General features: G+C 39.1%; 1 protein-coding gene across 1 annotated transcript in view; it reads left to right on the top strand.

Moving 5' to 3' along the window:
- PTPN14 (protein tyrosine phosphatase non-receptor type 14) overlaps positions 1–22007 on the top strand; it is a 107203-nt gene that overhangs the window by 19299 nt on the left and 65897 nt on the right. The window contains exon 2 of the mRNA XM_042809174.1: positions 17063–17387. Within this exon, the coding sequence (XP_042665108.1) occupies positions 17214–17387 (174 nt within the window). The 5' untranslated portion in view covers positions 17063–17213. The remainder of the gene's footprint in view (positions 1–17062; positions 17388–22007) is intronic.

Below are 22007 nucleotides of genomic sequence, written 5' to 3'. Positions count from 1 at the left end.
ATATGCAAAGGAGAATAATCTTTTGATTCAGTTCCCTACGTATATTAATGTAAGACAGTTTCGGGGTTCTTTGGGGTACAAAATGGGACTTCCTTCCCTTCCACCTTCCTTCAGGATAATAGGAAAGATGGCGCCCTGTTTCTAGCACTCATTTACAGGTGAGGTGCTCTCCAAACATGTTGTAACTACTCTGCTGTAATTAGGTCTAGTGCAAGGAGGTTCAGTCTCTGTGTTGGGTTTATTTATTTATTTACTTGTTTTGTTGTTTTTTTTTTTTTTAGGTCTGGAAGGGTTTAGTTATGTTGGTCTATTTGTTTTGGTTTTCATTTTTGTTTGTTTTTAGACGCAGTGGTTTGATCTTTCCGTAGTAAATATCTTGTACAACTTGCGTGCCTAGTTGTCTGAACGTAAGCAAAATATACATGTTTTAGAAATGTTTTTAGCTCTTAAAGTAGGTATCTATCTCTTGTGTTGAAGCGTTTGTCCCTGGTACTTTTCCAACCTTTGCAATCTTCCACTGATTTAAAGATAAATAAATACGATTTGTAGCAAGGCTGCCTGCCTGAGCAGTCTGCTTCAGAAATGCCTGTATGACCTAATCAGAGTAAGAAATATCTAGTACTAGTTTTAAATGATGTGCGGATTAGATTGGCAAGAAACTGGACCATGGTTAACTTCACTCGTGTGCTGCAAACAAACCGATGCAAACACTCACCCATGCTGTTGTTGCTAGTCTTTAAAGTTTTGTTGGCAAAGCTCTGCCTTTTAAGAGTGGAAAACAAGTCATACCCACAATATACACAGTTATTCTGGCAAAAAGCTCGGTGTAGTATCTGTCAGTTTAATGAAAGCCTTTGGCTTACATCTTGTATTATGCTCAGGGAAGAGGCTTGGCTACCCCTTCCCTGCTCTGTGCTGTCTTCTCCAGCCCTGCAGAACCTGCAGCTCCACAAGTGAGACTACGCTGCTGCAGCCCCATTCAAGTATTGGTAAGCCATTAGAAGAAACTGCCATCATCATAGATCTCCATTTGCTTTAGTAGATAACAAGAAAAGCACTATCAGAGGAGATGAAGATATCATTTGGGTGTAAAAATTGCATGAGAAGAATAACGCAAGTTGTGTCAGAAGTGCCAAAACCTCTGAGATTCCTTGGGACTTGTCAGTTTTTTGCACCAGTTCTGTTTTCTCAGTGACATGTTTTTGCCTGGAGGCAGCAGTAAACCATCAAAATATAACAGGATATCCTGCCGTCCAAGGAGAAGGTCTTACGGATTCGGGTCTCCCAAAGCTGTGACTGACTGATGTAAGCTATTCTCAAGTGGAACCTTCAGTTTTGGAGTGATTTTTTGTTGTTGTTATTTGTTTATTTTGATCTGTTTTTTTAAAGAAAAAGTTGTATGCTTTTTGCATACCACCAACTGCTCATGGAAGATAAGAAACTGCAGCAGCCAAAGCTTTAGATTTATTGCTATGGTTGATTTCCTGTTATTTTTAATAGGATACGGCCCCTCTGCTTTTAAACTACTGAGCTGTATCAAAGAGTGAATTGCATTTCAAACTACTGTGCCTGTAGGATTTCGAACACATGCTTGTGACTGGGGTTCAGGTGCCTGGAGCAGGGTTATGGTTGGTTTAACGCTCTCTTTGTGTTTGCAGACATGTGCCAAGTGCCAACGATAGGGATTTTTAGGAGACAGTATTTGGTTCATTTTAAAGTAGTATTGTTTGCAAAATAAAGCAAACAAACAAACAAAAAAACACCTTGTGTCAAGATTTGTTCTGCACAGACAGTTGGGGAAACAAGGGTTATTTGATTGTCCAGCTCTAGCCTGATTCACTGCATGGTCCATAAGTTTGGGAATTCATGGCTGGCTGGAAGATAGGTTCAGCCACTTAAGCATGGTTGGAGCAGTGGCGGAAATAGGCTGTTAAACTTTTAACAGATGAAATTGAGGTTAAATACCAAGATTTTAGTGGAGAGAAATGAGTGTTGTGTACCTCTCTTGCACCTAATTTAATTTAGATTCTCTTGACTGTTTTCATTCAAAAACATTTTGAACACTCCGGATATCTAGTCAAAATATTCCTGTGTTCTGATGCACAATAAAAACATGGAGACAGCAGACTGAGCCAGGCCATAACAAAGAGCCACAGAGGGAGTTAGGGGAGGAAGGTCAGCTGGACTGCAGTTTGTATGGTCCTGGTGACACTTTGAGATGGGGACGTTAGTGCCCTGTGTGGGATCCTGCTAACTCCATGACATCCTTGTGCATTGTGTAGCACAGTTACCCTTCAGCAAGCTGAATTCAGAATTCCAGTTGTTCAGTAACAATTTTTACACTAGCAAATTTCAAAACTGCTCATCTTTTCAATTAAGCTTTGTAGAGGCCTTTTGGGCCTTGGTGGGCTTGGGTGGTTTCTTTGTCCTCAGACCATCCTCCGAAATAATCTAATATTAATGAGCAAGGAAGTTAGTTTTAGTTATTTCTTTTAATTTAGCATTACAGCTTTCTAGTTTGGAAGGTACATTTCCAGTGTCTGCCCTTAAAAAATTATATGCTCTGTCTTAATTTGGATGCTATGATAGTATAATTTTTATTTATTTATTTATTTATTTATTTATTTTACTTTCTGGGTATCTTCTATTAGTGATGTTGTCAAGAAATAAAAACAGGCATTTAAGATCATTTTAAGATCACAGATTTGATTTATCATTATAATAGTTGTGATTGGTATAATCTTGTGAGGAATTTCTATGTGTGTAAGACATGGGAAAACAAAACAAATGTGATTTTCAAGTCTAGATGACTTTAGGATTAGTACGTCTGCTGATTCTAGAAAAGTGATCAGAAATGCAAAGCAGATTTTGGTTCAAAGGGGAGAGAGCAATTCTTGTTTTCAAGGATGTAATTGATAATGCCTTTTAAGAATGAAATAGTTTTGTAGGTTGCATTCTTGAATATTACTTGAATACAATAATTACTTGAAAATTACTTGAATACTAAAATATTACTTGAATATGTAGATTGACTTAACTGTTTGAGTTTGAGAAGACGAGTTCTTGTGTCTTAAGATGTACCTTGATATACATACAGCTATGACTTTCTTCTCTAGCGGATTCATGAAGGAACTAAATTTGTTTTCCATTGTAGCTGATAATAGGATGTCCTTTGTTTCCTGGAGGATTGCTTCCTCAAGCAGATCCGTTGGCTGATTATAGTGTCCCGTGCTATCTACATTTTTCTCCAGGTATTTCTTTTGAGACCTTAGAAAGAAAAGATTCGCTTGTGTTTTTGTTTTTTTTTTTTTCTTTTTTTTTGTGTTTTTACCTCGAAATGTTCATAGTACATTTCAGATATTGGATTTTATTCCTTTCGGGGTTGCAAGAAGTGGAACAATACCTGATGAAGGTGTCTTTGCATGCAGTACAACTATCTAGATGCTCTCTGCTTCAGATTCTCGATAAAAGAAACTCCCAGCTAAGTCAGTGAAGACTTCTAGCCAAAACCAGAGTGTCTTTGGGAAAATAGATATCTAACTTATATGCAGACATTATAATAATGCCAGTCTGTGCTTATGGCATTGAACTTGAAAGTGGCTACAAAGACTCTGGTGGTGGTTTTATCCTTCTCAAAGCTTTTCAGCTGGAAAGAAAATGAAGCTGACCATAAGACACGATGTTTTTGTAGTTAGTTGTATTGCAGATGGAGCACTTACAGAAGCCTAGTCTCCATCATGGGCACTTATCCGACTTAGTCCTTACCTCTTGTGCACGTCATGTACTGTCACAGTTCCTTTCTGTATGATTTGTAATAACAATTCTTTTCTTACCATCCTACCCCCCCTTCACAGCAGGAGAACTGTTTGTCTTTCTATATTTAGATATCCATGGTTACATGTAATATTTTTCTCTGTTTAAACTTGGCAGTTTAAATTGCTTATGGAAAAGAAACGTGCATTCCACTACAGGAAGCCTGTAAGCAGTATTCTTCATTTACAGAATAAAATGTTACATGGAGAATTTCACTCTTCCTTCTGTAGAAGGAAAACACTACTTATAAAAGTGGGTTTATACTTATGTCTATAACCAGCCTTTTCCTCTGTTTTCATTGTGCAGTATTTAGGGTACCACCCTATCCAGGTTAGCTAGCTATATATGGAATGCTGCAAGGGCACGTAATTTTAATACCATTTGAGAAATCTTTATTGTCATTCTTGTCTTTTTTTTCTCCAGCTGAAAGAGAATATTCAAACCTTCTTAATTATGTGGACTGCTTTTTAACATAGGTGTCCTTGCCTGAAAATCTCTCTTCAATTCTCAAGATCCCACACAATCTGTTCTTATGTTTAAGACCCCACTAATATGGGGACTATGACCATTGAAAATGCTGTATTGGTATGAAGCTATGTAATATACTACTGTTTTTTTGGCTATAAAAAGAGTTCCCTTTGTTTTCTAAAATACCCAAGATGCATGAAATGTTCCATGGAGAAACAAATGAGAAATCAGGAGACTATTTGGCATCAACTGTGGCAGGAGGACTTGATTTCAACTTCTTTACTGTATGAACTTATTGAAAATACTGTAATATTTTTCCCATCTCTACATAAATACATCATTCTCACCTCTGTGAGGTACTGGAGGAACAGAACTGAACCTGAAGGAGGTGATAGTAGCAGTATGCTAATGTAAAGTTATTGTCATAGAATGGCATAATTGCACTGAGTCTCTGAATAATAGCCTATGTAAATGGATTTGTCTAATTCTTGAAAATGGATAATGAGATATGATGGACCTCTGTATTTAAGGAGCCAGAAGATAAATTAGATTGAGGTGTAGCTTTGTTTTTGTATTGGTGATACAAGCCTCAGATTTTGGGCATTCTTGGTTTTTATTGTTAGAAGACAAATTGGATGAATTGAGGCTTCTTTTTATTAATTGTACTGTAAAAAAAAAAACAAAAAAAACCAAAAAGAAGCGGTGAGTGAGGAAAAAATGCAGCTTGAATAGGCAAAGGAGTTGAGAAGAAAAATCTGGCATGCAATTCATGCTACTCACTACTTTACTTCTTCAGAGTACAAAGGAGATATTTGAAAGTTTTGTGCTCTTTCCTATCTGTGCTGAAGAAATTCCTATCTCTGAGTTGTTTCGTTATCTCTGACATTCAGTTTTCTTTTTCCCTGCTCCTTTCCTACATTATGCCAGGCAAAGTCCTGAGTATTTTTCCTCCTCAGCAAACAATATCTGTTGTGATTCACAGGGGGAAAAAAAGCTTTTCTTTTAAGACTGAATACTTTCATAAAATACTTCCATATCCTTTCATGGCAAGGATAGGGTTGCTGTTTGAGTCCTACTAAGCAGCAAACAATTACTTAGCCTGGTGGCCTGAGGAAGGATTGTGCAATGTGGATTTGGTCTTGTGGCTGCCTTTATTTATTTCCATTTGTGAGAATATGGTAAAGGATTTGTGCTGCCCTTGTCTGTGTCAGAACATGCATCTTCCAGTGCCTAAATCACGCTACTGCTTCCTGACTGCTTTACTCAAGTGCTTAGAGCTAGGAATGCAGGATTTTGCAATTCATCTGTCATAAATGGCTAGTGAGGGATGCTGCATCTTCCAGGTTGGCACAGACTCGCTTCAGGAAGGATTCAAAATGCCTGCTTTTTTTAAGAGTTCAGTTTGTGTGCTGCAGAAGCAGACTGTTCTAATGGGATAAAGGGGATAGAAAAAGGAACACGACCTTTCATAGCGCAGTGTTTGATGCTCCTCAGAAATGCTCTGTTTGGAAATCAGTAATTTTGGGTTTCCTTTATCATAACACCTGATGGAGTAGGAAGGTCAAGATAAGAAACAGGATTCTTGTGATGTCTTTTAAATTTTCTTCTGGGATTACTTCGTAGTCTTCTGTGTGTGGCTTTTCTGTTTGTTTTTGCTTAATTGATTAGTTTTGTTACTGCCTTTTTTTTTGTTAAATCTGCTAACTTTTGCTCAAAACTCCTTGTTTTTTTCCTCCTTCTTTCTTGAAGGTGTAATTATTTTTTAATAAACATTCCAATTCTAGGCTTTGTGCTTTTAACTGATTTATGTTATTTTTGGCATCAACTGTATTATTAAGGGCCAGATGTATTTTACACTGACAAGTTTATATATCAAATTTTAGAAGAAAGACTGCAGAAACGTAGCAGCTTGGCAGCCATTAAGTGCATACCCCTAAACCAATGAAAGCTGGTGTTATGGTATCCTATAAGAATGTGACAGTGTTGCATTGAATCGGGTTGGGACTGATGAGAAGCATAAGGATATATGCGTAGTTCTTTTAGGGCACTTCATGTTCTTTGCTTCCAGAAACTTTATAAAAAATAGATGGGTACAATAACAATAAACTCATTATTTTCTTGCAAGGATGTCCTGAATTCACCATGCCAGTATACGACTTGGAACTTGAGTCTGACTTAGAAGTGGATGTTGTTTTGAAGATAGCCCTTCACCGGGATTCTCCTGTTTATGCTCTGTGAATGCCTGTGTTATATTTAGGCACTGAAAATACTTTTGGACTGACTACCCTGCATTCAACACTGCGGGGGTGGCTGGGGAAACACAAGCTGTGCTTTCTTTCGTGGCCACTTCAGTCTCTTTCCAGCAATCCTCTGCCCTCAGTGCCAGCTGCAGCAGAGCTTTGCTGCTCTTCTGCCTCCCACATCAGTCTTGTGCAGATGGTCCTTACGCTGTAGGCTGGATAGCATCTGTGCTGTAGGCTGGCCTACATTAGCCAAAGGGGAATGCTCTAACATTGTCACGATGGAGGAGGAATCTTGTTCTTTTTTTTCTTAAGTAGATCTAGTGTGAATTTGGAAATGGAGAACTGAAAGTCTTGGTAGAACAAATGGTAACGCTTTTAAACTAAGGTGGGTAAATGCAGCTTTTATTAAAAGTGAGGGAGAAATTATTCTCTTCGAGGCTACTTGAAGTGCTGGAACAGGCTGCCCGGAGAAGCTGTGGATGCCCAATCTCTGGAGGCATTCAAGGCCAGATTGAATAGGGGCTGTGGAACAATGTGATCTGATGAGTGGCAGCCCTTCCTGTGTCAGAGAGGTTGGACTAGGTAGTCTTTAAGGACTCTTCCATTCTTTAAGGGTCCCAAACCATTCTGTGAGTCAGATTTCCTATTTTCATTGTCTGTAGGTATCTAGAGAGAAGAGCAGAGCTGCTGCTGTCTCTCAGCTAAATCATACTTCATGGGAATTGTCAGCAGTTTGTGGAAGTTTCTCATTCCTTGCTCTGCATGGTCTTTGTGGTGGCTTTATTCTGTCACTTTATCCCTGGCATGAATTCTGTGAATTATTACCCCATGACCATTTGGTTCTAGTAACGATTTTGAAAGCACAGCTAATGATTTCTTAAAAATATAAATAGATATACGTTTTTAAAAGGCCATTTAATTCTCAGCAAATTTGTCTCAGAGACTAGTGATAGAAAATGGAACCAGGTGAAATGCCAGCTCACTGGGCATCAGTGGGATGTGCTTGTCTCCTTTCTTCTTCACGTTAAGCTGCAGAGGAATGTGGGTGTCAGGCTTCAAGTTAAAGAAATGAGGTGCTTCCAATTCACTGATCGGAGACAGAGTTACAGGAAGGACTGTAATCTCATGGGCTTTCTCCACTTGTTTTGGTGATGGGTGTTTGCCTCATGCTTCTCCCACAGTTCCAGTCAATGCCAAGTGTAAATGACAGGATGCCTTGTCTTAGTAGGCTTCTGCAAGTCCAAGTATGTGATGCCAAGCAATAGCAGGCTGTTTACAGAAAGCTTGCTTAACCATTTTTTTTTCCCTCATTGATTTCACCTTCTTCTTTTCTGCTGGTTAGTTCTCATACCTACGTACAGCAAAGTAAAATTGCATAATAATGCAGTATTTTTCTTTGCTTGCATTCAGTAGCACTTCAGTGACTGCTACAGTGAATCAAAGACCTATTTGTGCCACTTGAATATGTATGTACATGTGCACCCACCTGTACTGATACAGAAAATGGTTTGATTTTGTGAAGTTGTGTTTTGATCCAAGTTATTCATACAGCATACAGCTTAAATTTGAGTAACTTTACTATTTTTCGTATGAGAACCGAAAGTCAGGCTAATTAGTCTTAATTCTGAGTTGTTGAAAAGAGCAGGAAAATAAAGTGGCATTAGATGTTAAGTATTTATTTGCAGCTCATAACCCAGTAAAGGTTTCTATAGAACATTTTTCCCTTGTGTGTTTGAAAGCAGCTACCTTTTTTTTATAGGGTAAGTTAAACAGGCTTTAATCTCATTAAAAGCTTCAAGTATGTAAACTTCAGGTATGATTCCAAATGAAGTTATCATCATATGTAAAAGGCAAATACTTAGCCCAAACAGGCTTATGAAGGATGGTAATTTTGAAGCACTGTTGCTGTGCTTCAAAAAGCTGAGCCATTGTTTTTAAAACTTACTTCATATTTTTTTACATAAAGCTGCAATTGTATTTTGTTTTCTAAAGATAATACAATTTTACTTTTTGTGCAAAGTTGTTGTGTTAAGTAGAATTAATGATGAAAGGGAAGTTACAAGAAATAATCTAAATATATCTATTATAATGTTTATGACAACAAAAATACACTTTTGAACGATGAAACAATATGAGATTGCTGTTTGTGCAATTCCTACTGCTGTAAATGCAGTTAGCAGCCTACTGAACTACTGTGAAAGTAAAGTCATAGTCTTCCTCCCAAGGTGCTTTGAAAGCTTTTGCAAAACATACACATGGTGAAGGGTTCATATTGGTGGGCTTGCCTGGTATTTGAAGTGTATGAGGTTCCCTGTTTAAAATTAGGGAAAAAAACTTGGGACATCTATTGTTAATCTCTTAGTTACTGTGTGCCATCTAACACAGTGATACCCAGGTAATTGTTTTCAAATACTGTTTGTCAATGTAATGTTCAGCAGAGATGAAGGAGGAGCACAGAGAGCTGCTCGGAGTGCTGGTTCCGTTGGAGGCTTCAAATTCTGAGATGCTGCTCAGAAAAGTCAGTCATTTCAAAGAAAGTTCCCATTTTGACCATAAATCTTACTCCTAAGTATTTTGTCTGTTTCAGGCCAGTGTTAAAGCCCACGCAGTGGGCACTGGAACATAATCCTTTAATACAGAAAGGAAAATACCGTTAGCTCATTTCCGCCAGCGACTCTGTGTTTCAGATGAGGTGTTTTTCTGTTCTGCTGTTGAAACAAATGCTGTTATTCATAGGCTCTGGCTGCATGATTTATATCAAGACCTGTATTCAGCAAAGATAAGATTTAATTTCTTCATGCATGTGCCCACAGTATAATCCCTTTTTGACAGAACTTGAAGGAATTTTTTCAGCATTTTGTAGCATTGACATTTTAATAAATTGAGTAGTGGAGATGCTTTTTTCTTTGCAAGTTCAAAAGTTCATGTTATGATCTGACATCAAATATCTGCTTATGTAACTAAATGTGCCTATTTGTGGCTTAGGATGTACAGTGCACATGATATTTTGATTATTATTATTTTTCCTCTTTCTCTGTCCCTCTCCTCCCTTTCCTCTTACTCCCCCACCCCTTGGCTCTTGCTGCTAAATCTGCAGCCACATTTCTCCCCTCACATTATTCCAGTTCCTCACTGGAATGGGATTTGCTGATCCTCTCTCTGGAAGTAAACACTACTCTGAACTTCAAGAAACTGTACAAAGCTTTATGGTTACTGTAAGCTTGCAGATAACTTGATGTCAGAGCTTTGGTTCTCTTTCTCTCAAGGAAAGTGCAGATTTGTGGTTTGGAGGGGCCACTGCACTGTTTACATTGGATTTGTTGCAAGTTGAGAGTTTCTTGCTGATCTTTCCCCTCTCCCTGTTTGTACATGTGATCCTTTAGGTTTTACAGTGTAGGTTTTTAAGAAAATATTTTCTTTTCTCGTGAGCCAAAGAGCCTGGTATGTTGTGATCTCAGTATATTAGATAGGCGCCTTTTTGACTTTTGTATTCTTAAAACTTGGAGGTAGTCTGATGCGTTTTTGGAAAATCGTAATTATAACCCAAGTTGTCCCAGTTGAAAGACTGTAACTTTCCAAGTTTTTATACTAAGGAAAACAAAACAGAATGGGAAGTATGCAGGCATTACTGCTGCTTTTTCTTTTGCTTGATTATAAGTCGTAGAAACTCAGCTTGTGTAAAGCAGTTGAAAAGAAGAAGAGGAATTATCACACTGGTAATACTTGCATGCAGAGGACCGTATTTTGTCTTTCTTTAGAGTCAGGCCATGATGTGATGAAGAAATGGGGAGTCAGTAGGGTGCTGAGTTGATGCCCGCACTTTACTGCTGGTGTACTGGGAGCAGTGAACCCTGAGCTCATCCCACAGCTGGGGATGCTGGAGGCCACAGCGTGCAGAGGCATGCTGGTAGCACAAGGAGCCTGCATGGCTCCAGAGACAGCTCTTGGATGTAGGTTTTTTTGACTGGTGTTCAGCAAAAAGGATAGGTGATTGTAAAATCACAGAATATCTTTAGCTGGGAGGGACTCGCTTGGATTGTCGAGTCCAGTGATATCTGAAGTGTTTGTTAGTTTGCTTAGTCCCTTAGTTAGCTTGTTAGTTCAAACACAGTTTTATTGCGTCGTTTGAAGTTACTGAACTCCTGGCCCCAGTTTGAACTAGTACACGTTTCACTAGTGTGAATATACCAACGTGGGTAATTTTGCTCCGTTCTGATTCAGTTACTTGGCTCTACTGGAATTACTGTTTCTGTTCTTTGTCTTATTGTATATTTAAAACTTTTATTTGTGGTTTTACTTCTGTCTTTGTAACATGAGAGAATAATGGAAACACACTAGGAAATTTTCCTGTTTTTTATTAAGCATATCCCTTGCTGTTTTTATAATGTTTTTGCATGCCTATCAATCACATTTAGCAGGAAATGTAATCTCTCATAACCACTGTAGCTCTAGTCAGCCCATAGGAGTGGAAAGCTCTTCACCAGGATAACTGCTGGAAAGAACTGAGTGGCGGCCATAAACATTGCTACCAAATGTAACCACTGCAGTAAAATATGGACAAGAATCAAAGTTTCTGATAAGTTTCAAGTCAGTTGACAACAATTTAAATTTACTCTGCCAGCAGTAGTTAGTTTTCCTGATTGTTGATTGCTAGGATGTAGCTAGTAAGAGTTAAGGAGCTTTTTCTGAAAAGTGGTACTTCAGGGACAGCAGCAGTCATACCCAGTCTGCTAGAAAGGTGCATCAAAATACAGCAATTCCTCTGAGTGGCCTGTCTGTATAGTAAATGTGTTTCATCTACATTTTGCAATCCTCACTGTTCTAACAGGAATTTAATTCTAGAGTAAATTGCTTAGATTGGAGGAAAAAGTATTTAAAAAAAAAAAAAAAAAAAAAAAAAAAAAATTTTTTTTTTTAAAAAAAAAAAATATTAAAAAAAAAAAAAAAAAAAAAAAAAAAGTGGTGCACTTTGAATCAACTCACTATTGCGCATAAAATAACATTTCTTCTCGTGCTGCACTCAGCCACAAGCTATTTCAGTTGACTGACCAAGCTGAAAACTATCCTGTTCTTCTGAGTGGCTCAGTGCTGTGCCCTGTGGAGCTGCACCCCGCCATAGCACAGAGGTGTAGTGTGACATTAACTGCAGCTGGAGTGGTTGGTGTGTGCTTGGGTTGGACTTTGTTGCTTTTGTTTTAATGAACAAAGTTCTACAAGACATATCTGCGAGTGGCAAAAGCTCCAGCTTCGTTACAAGCTTTCTTATAGATTAACACTTACTGGAGTGGCAAGCCATGTGTTATTTAGATCATTTATGCATTTCAGCTACTGCCTTGACTTCTTAAAGTAACTCATGAAGTGTCCATCATCAATAATTGCATTAGGAAGACCTGTTTGTTAAGAGTATTCTGGAGGAAAAAGTGAGAAGGTAATGGGTAAAGCAGTAGATTGCAGTTTGGGAAGCTCATGTCACTTCTGTGATAGGAACCATTTGTTGGACACTGGTATAGTGAGGTCCACAAAAATGCTTGATATTTCTTCCCCTAGACACGCAAGAGTTATTATGTGTCTGCCTGACGGACTTTGATCCACTAAATTTCCAGGGAGCTGCTCAGTGGTTGTGTAAGAAAGATGCTTTTACACCAGAAGAGTTGCTCTAGTAGAGGAGAATAGGATGAAAAGAATGTCTCTAATGACATTTATGCAGGTATGTCATCAAAAGTGAAGAAAACAAGAGTAGAACTTTGGTCAGAATCAGAATTATTCTTTTTACTTGAACAAGAGTTGAACTACTGTAGATAGTGTAGTAGTTACAGTAGAATCTGACTCATAGGACACAGGGAAAATGCAGTGTAACAAATACAAAGAATCTGTTACAGTAGATGGATCTGATGGAAAACTGGGAAGAGAAATTTGGCATGGAGCTGGGAAAGTAGAAATGCTGAGATCATCTTTGCTCGCTGTGTATTGGTGTTGTGTGATGCATCTGGCAATGCACAGTGATATCAACAATAGCTGTTGTCTTCTGCTTTAAATGTCCTTGGGGAGTTCTTGGCCACCCTGCATACGTGTAGGTGATTGCTAGATGCCTAGAAGCCCCTCTATGAAAGGAGGCTGTTTCACAGGTAGAGATGTCCTCTCTTATGTGGAACTCAGTGAAACGTAGATGGATTGTGCTGCACTTCCTGTCTCCCTAACACTGTTATTTTTATTCTTCCCTCAAACCGTAGGCTGCACCCCACATGAGTGCACACCAAGTGCTGCGGTTTCATGCCCAGCCCAGGGTTACATAGCTGTGTGAGGTGTGCTGCTGCTCCTGCTGGGCCAGGAATGCTGGAAGGGAGCCAGATGCTGTTGGTAAATACAGGCTGCTGTTTGACAGTAATTGCTTTTTTCCTGGAGTTTCAAAAATTGCATACAGAAGCCAGTGAAGAGAGAGAATGCATTCTACTTTAAGTGCATTTTGTATCAGATGCCTTTTCATTATTATTTTTTAAACTTTCATACAATAATGTCATACAGTAGTATATAGAATCATTGAATAATGCAAGTTGAAATGGACCTATAAGGATCATTGTGTTCATCTCCTATATGTGAAGTCTGGAATAGAGGAGCAAGTTACATGCTTGCAAATGTGCCGAGAGTTGTATTGGCCTGTAATTATTTATTGGCCTTTCTTTTCTCTTGGCTTTAAATATATCTAAGGAAGCAAGTGAATGCTGTGCTAATGGAGCAGTGTCCTTCATCACACAAAGGAGCTTCTGCCACATGACCTCTTCCTCATGAAATACTGAGCTGTTCTCCTTTGTCCCTTCAGTCTGCCTTGCAAAAACTACTACTAAGAAACTCCAGCCAGCTCCAGATGTTGTTGGTAGAGCAGAGGAGGAGTTGTTTTTTTATAGTTCTGTTTAGTTTGATTTTTTTCAGATTTGGAAAGGGTGTAAAATGTTGGCTTGATTTTTGTGTACTCATTGTTTCATGTGGTCTTAACAGAGGTTTAACTGAGACTCCCTCTTAGAGCTGTTTTCTAGTGAAAGCTGTTAAGAGAACTTAGGTTATGTTTGGAATGTGATTGTGGGTTAAGAGTTGGATTTTTATTCTGTGTCAAGTCTGTTTTCATTCTTTATCTTTGCTGTGTTAGCCATTAGCTTTGTCCATGAGGCCTTTTCAAACATACAGTATAGGAAATAGTATTTAAGTGTTTATGCTAGCAGATGGACTGGCCCGTTTTTCATTTTATTTCTTATTTTGCTTAAACAGGATAATACTTATATGAGGGCTGCTCTGAAAGTAATGCCTCTTGTAATATGTTGGCCCATGCCATCAGAGCCATATGTTGATGGTGCGGCAGTAGAGGTTAAACCTTCCCGCCAATATTCCATTGCGCTTTGCTGCTGCACGACAGACGGCAGCGCAGGAGCAGTCTGACAAAATGGCGCCTGACGTGCAAGTGCGTATGAAGCAAAGGCGTGTCGCTGAATTCCTGAACCCATGTTTTGTCTGAACATTCACCCTCTGCCATGGGCAGGCGCAGGTCTCATGTCTGCTGTCTTCATGGGCCTACTTGCTTGCCAGAGTACTGCCTACCATCAACATACAAGATTTAGAGCAAGAGACATATTTTCACTGGACGTCTGAGAACAAGGCACAGATTCTCTGTGGAGCCTGGAAACTTGACTATAGTAGAGATGTTGACACAGTTGTCTCCCTTTTGCATTCAGAAAAGTGATGGGTTTTTGCTTAACTTTCTGTCAAGTTTTCAGGTGAAGAGCTCTATTTGTGGAAAAACTCAGCATTCCTTGTAGTAGACCAGAACCCTTCTGTTTCCAGCCTTCTCCTTTTTCAGTTGTCTACAAAATTCTACAAGTGAAAATTGAGAGTCCTGATGCTTTTAAAATTATACAAACATAATGAAGCATAGTACTCTGATTTAGGAATCTGTAAATGATCTGGACCTTTAAGATCTTACTTAGAGGGCTTAACAGAAAAATTAAAAGTGACAGCCTAATAGAAAACCGAAGTGTAAAAGTGGTCCAAAATCCAGAATGTGTGTAAATGGGAAAGTTAGACATGTGCATTAAATTCAGAATTAACAATTGTTAAAGGGTGGTCTGATTTGAGCCAGTTGATGTTGTCTCAGCCTCATCATCTCAGGTGTGATGTTTCATATTGCAGATTATGTGCTCTCTTGTATATTTGTGTGAAATAAAAAGGTAACCCAAACCATGTTATACAAAGTGTAACTCAAAGACGTTAACCCATTTGTATGTCTGCATCCAGAGAAAGCGAGGCCAGCTGTTGGCCCTTGATAGACTTGAGAAAAAATTCATCTTACTTTTCTGCTTCTAGAAAAGTGAAGGAAATATTGCCCTTATTTACATAAGCAAACCAGATGATAGAACAATTAATTTGTAGTCCCGTTAACATTCTCACTGTGTGGGAATTGGTGGTTTTATTCCAGAACAGATTGTCTGTATGCAAGTCTTCTGGGACAGTGGATCATTAAAGAGTTGGATAGTTTAATTTTTATGGAGTATGATATTACTTTTTTTAAAAGACTAGCTAAAACCCTCTGTGTCCCACTTAAAATTATCTGCAAAGCCAGAGACTGAACAAAAATACTGTTCTTGATAAGATATATATAGTCCTCCACACCCTTAATTCTTTGTAATTTCCTTTCATTCTTCCCACTGTTCAACTTCATGTTGTGGTTTTGGATAGATTCATGGGAAAAATAACTGCCAAATAGTTAGCTAGGGGTTAAAGCATAGACTGACCTGCTTTTTATATATGGTTCTGCTCTGTTCTTCCAGTGACAAGCTGGTGATGTTTGTTTCAATTCCTCTTCTCTGAATCATAGTTAATATGTCCCTGCCTCATCAGATTGTTTTGAGGATGAATTCATTAATGTTTGATAGCTTCTGATATTGCAGTGATGCAATGTACAGAAATTCTTTCATGCAATCCTGAAGATATAGAAATAATGTTTGTACTCACAAAAGTTAGAAATGAGAAAGTACAGCACCTAAGCTGACTGATTTGTTTGCATCTCTGTCAAATGGTACATGTCCTTTCTCAGAGTCTGTAGGTGTTTCTATGGTAAAGCAAATTACCAGAGTAATTTGCACACCCAAATAATGAGGAGTTGCTTGTGTTTCTCAGTATGTGACTTTGGTTTGGATTGTTGGATAAAATGACAAGTTATATTGGCTTTAGAAAATATTCTTGATCAAATATGTGATAGTTATGTTTTGAGTATAACAATAATCACTGTAGTCAATTGGGCTGCTTCTAATAATCCCCATAGCAACTACATTCGTTAAAGACGGATTCATCCAGTTCTATGCCAAACAACACATGTGGGCAGTGTACTATCCATTTCAAATGTCACATTCAGCTAAATGATGCATACTCTGCTGGCAATGCTTTCTATTGTGTCCCTTACGAGGAAATGGGAGCTAGTTTTTATTTTCAGTATTATTTAAGGGAAGTGGACTTCTAAGTGCCATTGTTAGCATTCCTCTATCTCTTTCTCCAGAATATTCAAACTAAACTAGGAAGGTTTGGTAACAAGCAATTCCTGTGGTTGTTTTTTTTCTTTTTTCATTTATTTAATTCCTGCCTGCATGTAGAAAATGACACTATGAGTCTGGCTGTGCCAGTATATATGCTTTGTTTTGATTTAAATGGAGTCTGATCCTTTCTGAAATGAAGAAAAGAATAAATAAAAAGGATCACAGTGTTTCAGGTGTCATTAATCTGTATCTTTAGTTCTTTTGTCTGCTTTGTATTTTGGTTTAACAGCTGTGTGCCTCCTTGATAAATTTTAGGAGGAGTAGTCGGAGAGATGTCCAGAATTGGTGTTCTCTTTCTCCCACTTGGTTTTATTCTGCTCTCTGACATCTGACAGTTACTCATTCCACCTGAAAGGGTGAAATGCAGAACTGCATTGCAGCCGGAAGGGAACAAAATATCAGTAGTTGCTTCAGAGGAACCTTTTCTGTAAAGTCTTGGATCCTTCTTGCCTTTCACATGCATGCTTCAGGTCTGATATTTCTTAAGTACTGAGCACATGCATTTCCTGTTGACTACAGGCAGACTTTCTTCTTTCAAACTCTCGCCTCTTTTAAATTCCTTTCTTCCTTAGCTACTTTAGCTAGCTTTCAAAGCTTGCCTGAGGACACCAAAAACCTAACTTGAAGATTATGTTATAGACCCCTGTGGTGGGGTAATGGTGGGAAAGTTAGCACCTCCGTATATTTGCTCAGTAGAGTTGCGGTTTTCATTGAGCTTCTCATAGAGTGACTTTGCAATTAAGTTTATGCCTTAAATTCAGTGCCAAGATAGAATTTTTGAAAGATTTGCTGTAGAATGTGTTCTGCTGGGAGATGTTGTGATTGCCTGACAGTCATATGTGTAGAGGTGTTTGTTTAAGGATTTGAATGTGACTGTTTTCCCTTCAGCAGTCTTTCGTTCCTCTGATCTTTGAGAACATCGAATTTCACACCTAACTCTATTTATTTGTATGTATTTCACAGGAATTCCTTGGAGCCTGCCTTGGGAATGGACAGCCACCTCCATTTTTGGAGGAGTGTAGTACCAATTGAAGAGGCCTTTAAGGCAAGTCAAAAAGTGTGCTGATACTCTTAGAAGAGTAAAGGGAAGAGACAATCTTCTAGGCCAACAGCCATGCCTTTCGGGCTGAAACTACGACGGACCAGACGCTACAATGTCTTGAGCAAGAACTGCTTTGTGACACGGATCCGTCTGCTGGACAGCAATGTCATCGAGTGCACTCTCTCTGTGGAGAGCACAGGGCAGGAGTGCTTGGAAGCTGTTGCTCAGAGGCTGGAATTACGTGAGGTAAGAGTAACCAGGAAAGGCCGTCTGTCACTTTATAACTTGAAACGTTTTTAGTGGACATGAGCCAGCAGTGTGCACTTGCAGCTCAGAAGGCCGGCTGTATCCTGGCTGCATCACAAGATGCAGAATGAGGGAAGGGATTGTACCCATCTGCTTTGCCATGGTAAGGCCCCATCTGGAGTACTGTGTCCAGGCCTGGGGGCCTCCAGCACAAGACAGATGTGGAGTTGTTGGAACAGGTCTGGAGGAGGGCCGTGAAGATGATCAGAGGGCTGGAGCACCTCTCCTATGAAGACAGGCTGAGGGAACTGGGTTTGTTCATCCTGGAAAAGAGAAGACTTTGGGGAGACCTCATTGTGGCCTTCCAGTACTTGAGAAGAGCTTATATAAACAGGAGGAAGACCAACTTCTTGCACCATCTGATAGTGATAGGACAAGGGGAAATGGTTTTAAACTAAAAGAGGGGAGATTTAGGTTAGATATTAGGTGAAAATTTTTTACTCAGAGTGTGGTGAGGCACTGGCACAGAGGAGCTGTGGATGACCCATCCCTGGAGGTTCAAGGCCAGCTTGAGTGGAACCCAGGGCAGCCTGATCTGCTGGGTGGCAGCCCTGCCTGTTGTAGGGGGGGCTGGAACTGGGTGATCTTTAAGGTCCTTCCAACCTAATTATGTCATTTAGTTCAGGCAGTCCTTGTTCATATGAGTCCTGTTACTTTTAGAGCTGGCCAGGTATGACCAACAGCTGGAGCTCAGACAAACATCTTCTGGTTGTGTGAAAACTGAAGATAGAGCAACACCCAGAGTGCTGTGCTATTGCTCTTTCACTGTAGCTTTGAGAGCTCTTTGAAGTATGAGGACAAAGTTCTTCTTTTCTTAGAAAATGATGAGAGTTACTTTCTGAATCAAGATATGCCAAGTTGCAGTCATGTTTGTCTGAGTGAAACCCTGATTTCATTGACATGGTAGGTTGAGTTATATCAGTGAGAATGAGCGCTCTGGCTTTCTAATGTATACCTTGATACAAATATATTCTTATTACTAACTTACTACAACAGGCAACAATTGTTCTAGTAAACTGAACAGCTAGTAAAATTTGAGGGTGTCTTTTTCTTTCTTTTGTTTAACTGAAATACTTAGTATCTAAAACAACAAAAGGTTTCTTTCATTTGCAATACTTACTACAGAAAAGTTTAGAGACCCAGACTTATCTTATTAAGGACCAAAATCATTTATTTTCTAGTTCTTGCTGTAGAGTTTGTCTGTTAAGTGTTGAGAAAGCTCCCTCCAATGTGTGGCACAAATTAACTGTCTTATCTTAAACTCCGTGGACTCCTTAAGTATCCTGCATGCTTACGGGCTTTTGCAAACCACAGATTGAAAATCATTGCCTGGGAACTGCTCCATATTGTCTGACTGTCCTGCTGGATCTTGCAGTGTCTTACATTTAGGGCCCTTTGTAATGTGGCAACTGGAAGGTAGCATACAAATAGCTAATGCAGATGAGAGCTAAACAAACACTCATTTTGCAGATCGGCAATGATAATGAGTGAGAGAAGAATCTCACTTGTCTTTCTGTGGAATAGGCAGAGGAATGTGCCAGCAGGAATAGGACAGAGTCAGAAGATGGTATGGTGTTTTTTTATAATCGTATTTTTAAACATACAGAAGCATCTCTACTACCCCAGTCTTTTAGATATGAGGAGTTCCCAGGAATTGAAAATGATTTCTTTGTGTTGTTGGGGACACTTTGGAGTGTACAGAGGCTAGGTGTTTCCTTTTCCTTCCAGTGCAGAGAGGAGTGAAAAGAATGAAGTGATTCTCCTTGTATTCCTTGTGGTTTATCAAGTTGGCACAGTGTGGGGCCTGAAGATTCTTTCTGTACAAATGCACCTGCCTCTGTGAACAATAGCTCTATCAGTGGGTTAGCATTCTTCTTCACAAAGCATATTGTGATTTCAGAATATGTTTTGTTCCACTTTGGAATGAAGCCTGAAGTTTCAAAATTTTCCAGAAAAAGAGATCAGACAGTATAGTAGCAAAGGAAGTTGTTTTGGGCAGTGTTCAGTTTCATGGGGGCTTTGTATTGCTTTGGTGTTTTCTTTCATTTTCAAAATTGTTTGTGTCATGCAAAAAGAAATGTCAGCACAAAGAGTTTGTGTTTTAAGATGAAAAAATATTTTAACAACACAGGAGAGAATGCTTTGATGTTGTTGGAACACTTTCCCCTTCTTTCATCACCCTCTCCACTTTTTTTTCTAAACAAAGTTTTGGCAGTATTGAACCAATTTTGTAAAGTTCAGATTTCAACAGTACAGCATATTTTAACAGAAGTGTTCTTGAGTCTCTTTTCTATTTTTTCCCCTTCTGATTGATTCTAGAAGCATCCACTGCTGCTTGTTTAGGAGGGAAGAGAATTACTTGCATCTTCAAACCCTTAGGTGTGCCTTCAGCCTCTTTGCTCCTCATGTAAGAAATCTTTGGAACTAGCAAGCTCTGAGATGCTTGTTAATGTGTGCTGAACTTTCTGACCATAAATTCAATTCTTGTTTGGACCCTCTAGTCTTCATGACATGGCTGACAGAGGAGAGAAGGCTAATGCAATCATTCTGTGACAGTCCTCTTCCCTCCTTAGAGTTTTCACAAATTTGCAGTCACTGACCAATCAAATTTCACGGAAAGGTCAAAGATATTTTGACAAAACTTAGTCTATGAGATTCTCACAACTTGATAGCTGAGTAGAATGGAGAGGCCACACTAACTGTATTGGTTGAGGAAGTAAAGCAGTTTTGCAAGAATCTGTGTTGGAGAGAGGCTTCGTGAATTCTCCAAAATGAAGCAAAAGACTTCTGTGATGTACAAGTAAAGGAAAACCAAACTTCATTAAATCCCACGTGCACAGAACAGCTAACATCCTGTTTCAAGTCTCCATGCAGTCCCAGGTGAAAATGCCTGTTCTTTTAAAAATGAAGTACAACTTTTGTTCAATACCTTCATTTGTTCTTATGTTTAAATAGATCCCAGGTGTACCCCAACATTTACCTTGGTGCTAGGAATGTATACGTTTCTCTCGAGCTGTTTTTTAGAAACAAACAAACAAACAAACAAAAAAAACTGTTTGAAGCTTCTTGCAGAAAGCAAAACTGTTTGATATAGCTGTATATATATATATTGTTGCAAAGAACCATCAATCATTACACTGCGCACAACTGAAAAACAGTATCTAATGGATTATGCATATTTCTGTTTGATCTCTGGGGAATGCAGCTCACTCCCTGACTGAGTCAGGGTTCAGGAATAGGTCAATAGAAAGTGTAGCCAGGTAACTACTGTAAAATCTGTTTTTATCCCTTTCAGCAAAGTTCTTGACAAAGCATCAGTCCGTGTAGATGAACAGGTACCAGTCCCGGTGAACTGAGCTTATAAGCTTAACATTATGTAAAAATGAATAAGAAGACTGGGGAGGAAGAGCAAAGAGGAGGAGGATGAAGTCAGAAGCATCCTCTTATAATTTTGCACAGATCTGCATAGATTATAAAAAGTTTTTTTCAGTACAATACCATTTTCCTTTCAAGTGAGACTAAGTGAACTTACTTCAAATAGCGAAGTAATCTGTACAACTCTGAGAGTTGTGAGATTTCACTTCTGTTTCTTCCTGTTCTCTTTATTAACTTTAAAAAATAAGTTTACAGATCTTACAATGTTTTGGTAGTAATTTGTACTGTTTTGTGGAGGTTTTGTTTTGAGGGGAAGTGGGATCAGCAAAGGGTGTTGGGCAAGGTTCTTTCTGACCAAACTTACTTATTAAAGCTCAACTCCATAGTGGTACCTCCAGCACTGTGGTGTTTCAAAACCCAGTCAAAGAAAGAGTGGCGAGCTGCTCCACAAGGGTGGCAATTTTCTGCTTTTCTTTTTCTTTCTTTTTTTCCTAGAAGATGCTCTTTCCTTGTTGGATACTATTGGAGACTCTTGCTCAGCATCCAGTTTGCCTCCACAGTTGACTTGGTTGGACTTTTCTCTCCAACCCTGCTAGGGCTGAGTTCAGGCAGTGCTTAGATCAGAGACCTTCTAGGAACAGCTGGCTGAGTGAGAACCCCAGGACAGCAGAGCTTAATGCTTTCACCCGGAGGAGCTGGAACTCTGCCTCTTCCCTGAGGATAAATATTTAGTTGGCCACTTAACCAGATGCTTTAATAAACACTAAGCCTGTCTCACTGGATTCTTGTGAGTGAGATTTGCTGGTTTAGTGAGTGCAAGTAGTCTGGTGGTGTTGACAGTTCTGCTGTTTTTTCCTGACAAAAAGACAAGCATAGCTCTGGACTTAGGACTGTGGCTAAGTCTAAGTCTAAAATGACTGCATCATTGACTGACCTAGCAGGAAAAAAAAAAGAAATTATTCACACAGTTTTTGTGTCCAGTTTTTTGTATTACCATGTTTCAAAGATCACCTTTTCACATAGTGCACTTTGGATTCACAGATTCATACCACAGCATCTGCATGGGTACCTTGTACACTGATGAAGTGATGCCTGATAGGCAAGGATAATGCCCAAGCCTTGCGAAAAAACTCTTGCAAACTCTTTTCATACAGAGCTCTTCATTCATTTCTGGATTAGACAGAC

Source organism: Centrocercus urophasianus, unplaced genomic scaffold (genome assembly GCF_019232065.1).
Source record: "Centrocercus urophasianus isolate 14NV4802_14NV808 unplaced genomic scaffold, USGS_Curo_1.0 seq_10, whole genome shotgun sequence".
NCBI classification, from domain to species: Eukaryota; Metazoa; Chordata; class Aves; order Galliformes; family Phasianidae; genus Centrocercus; species Centrocercus urophasianus.
The sequence above is the reverse complement of the archived record's forward strand: the minus strand, read 5'-3'. Positions and strand labels throughout refer to the sequence as shown.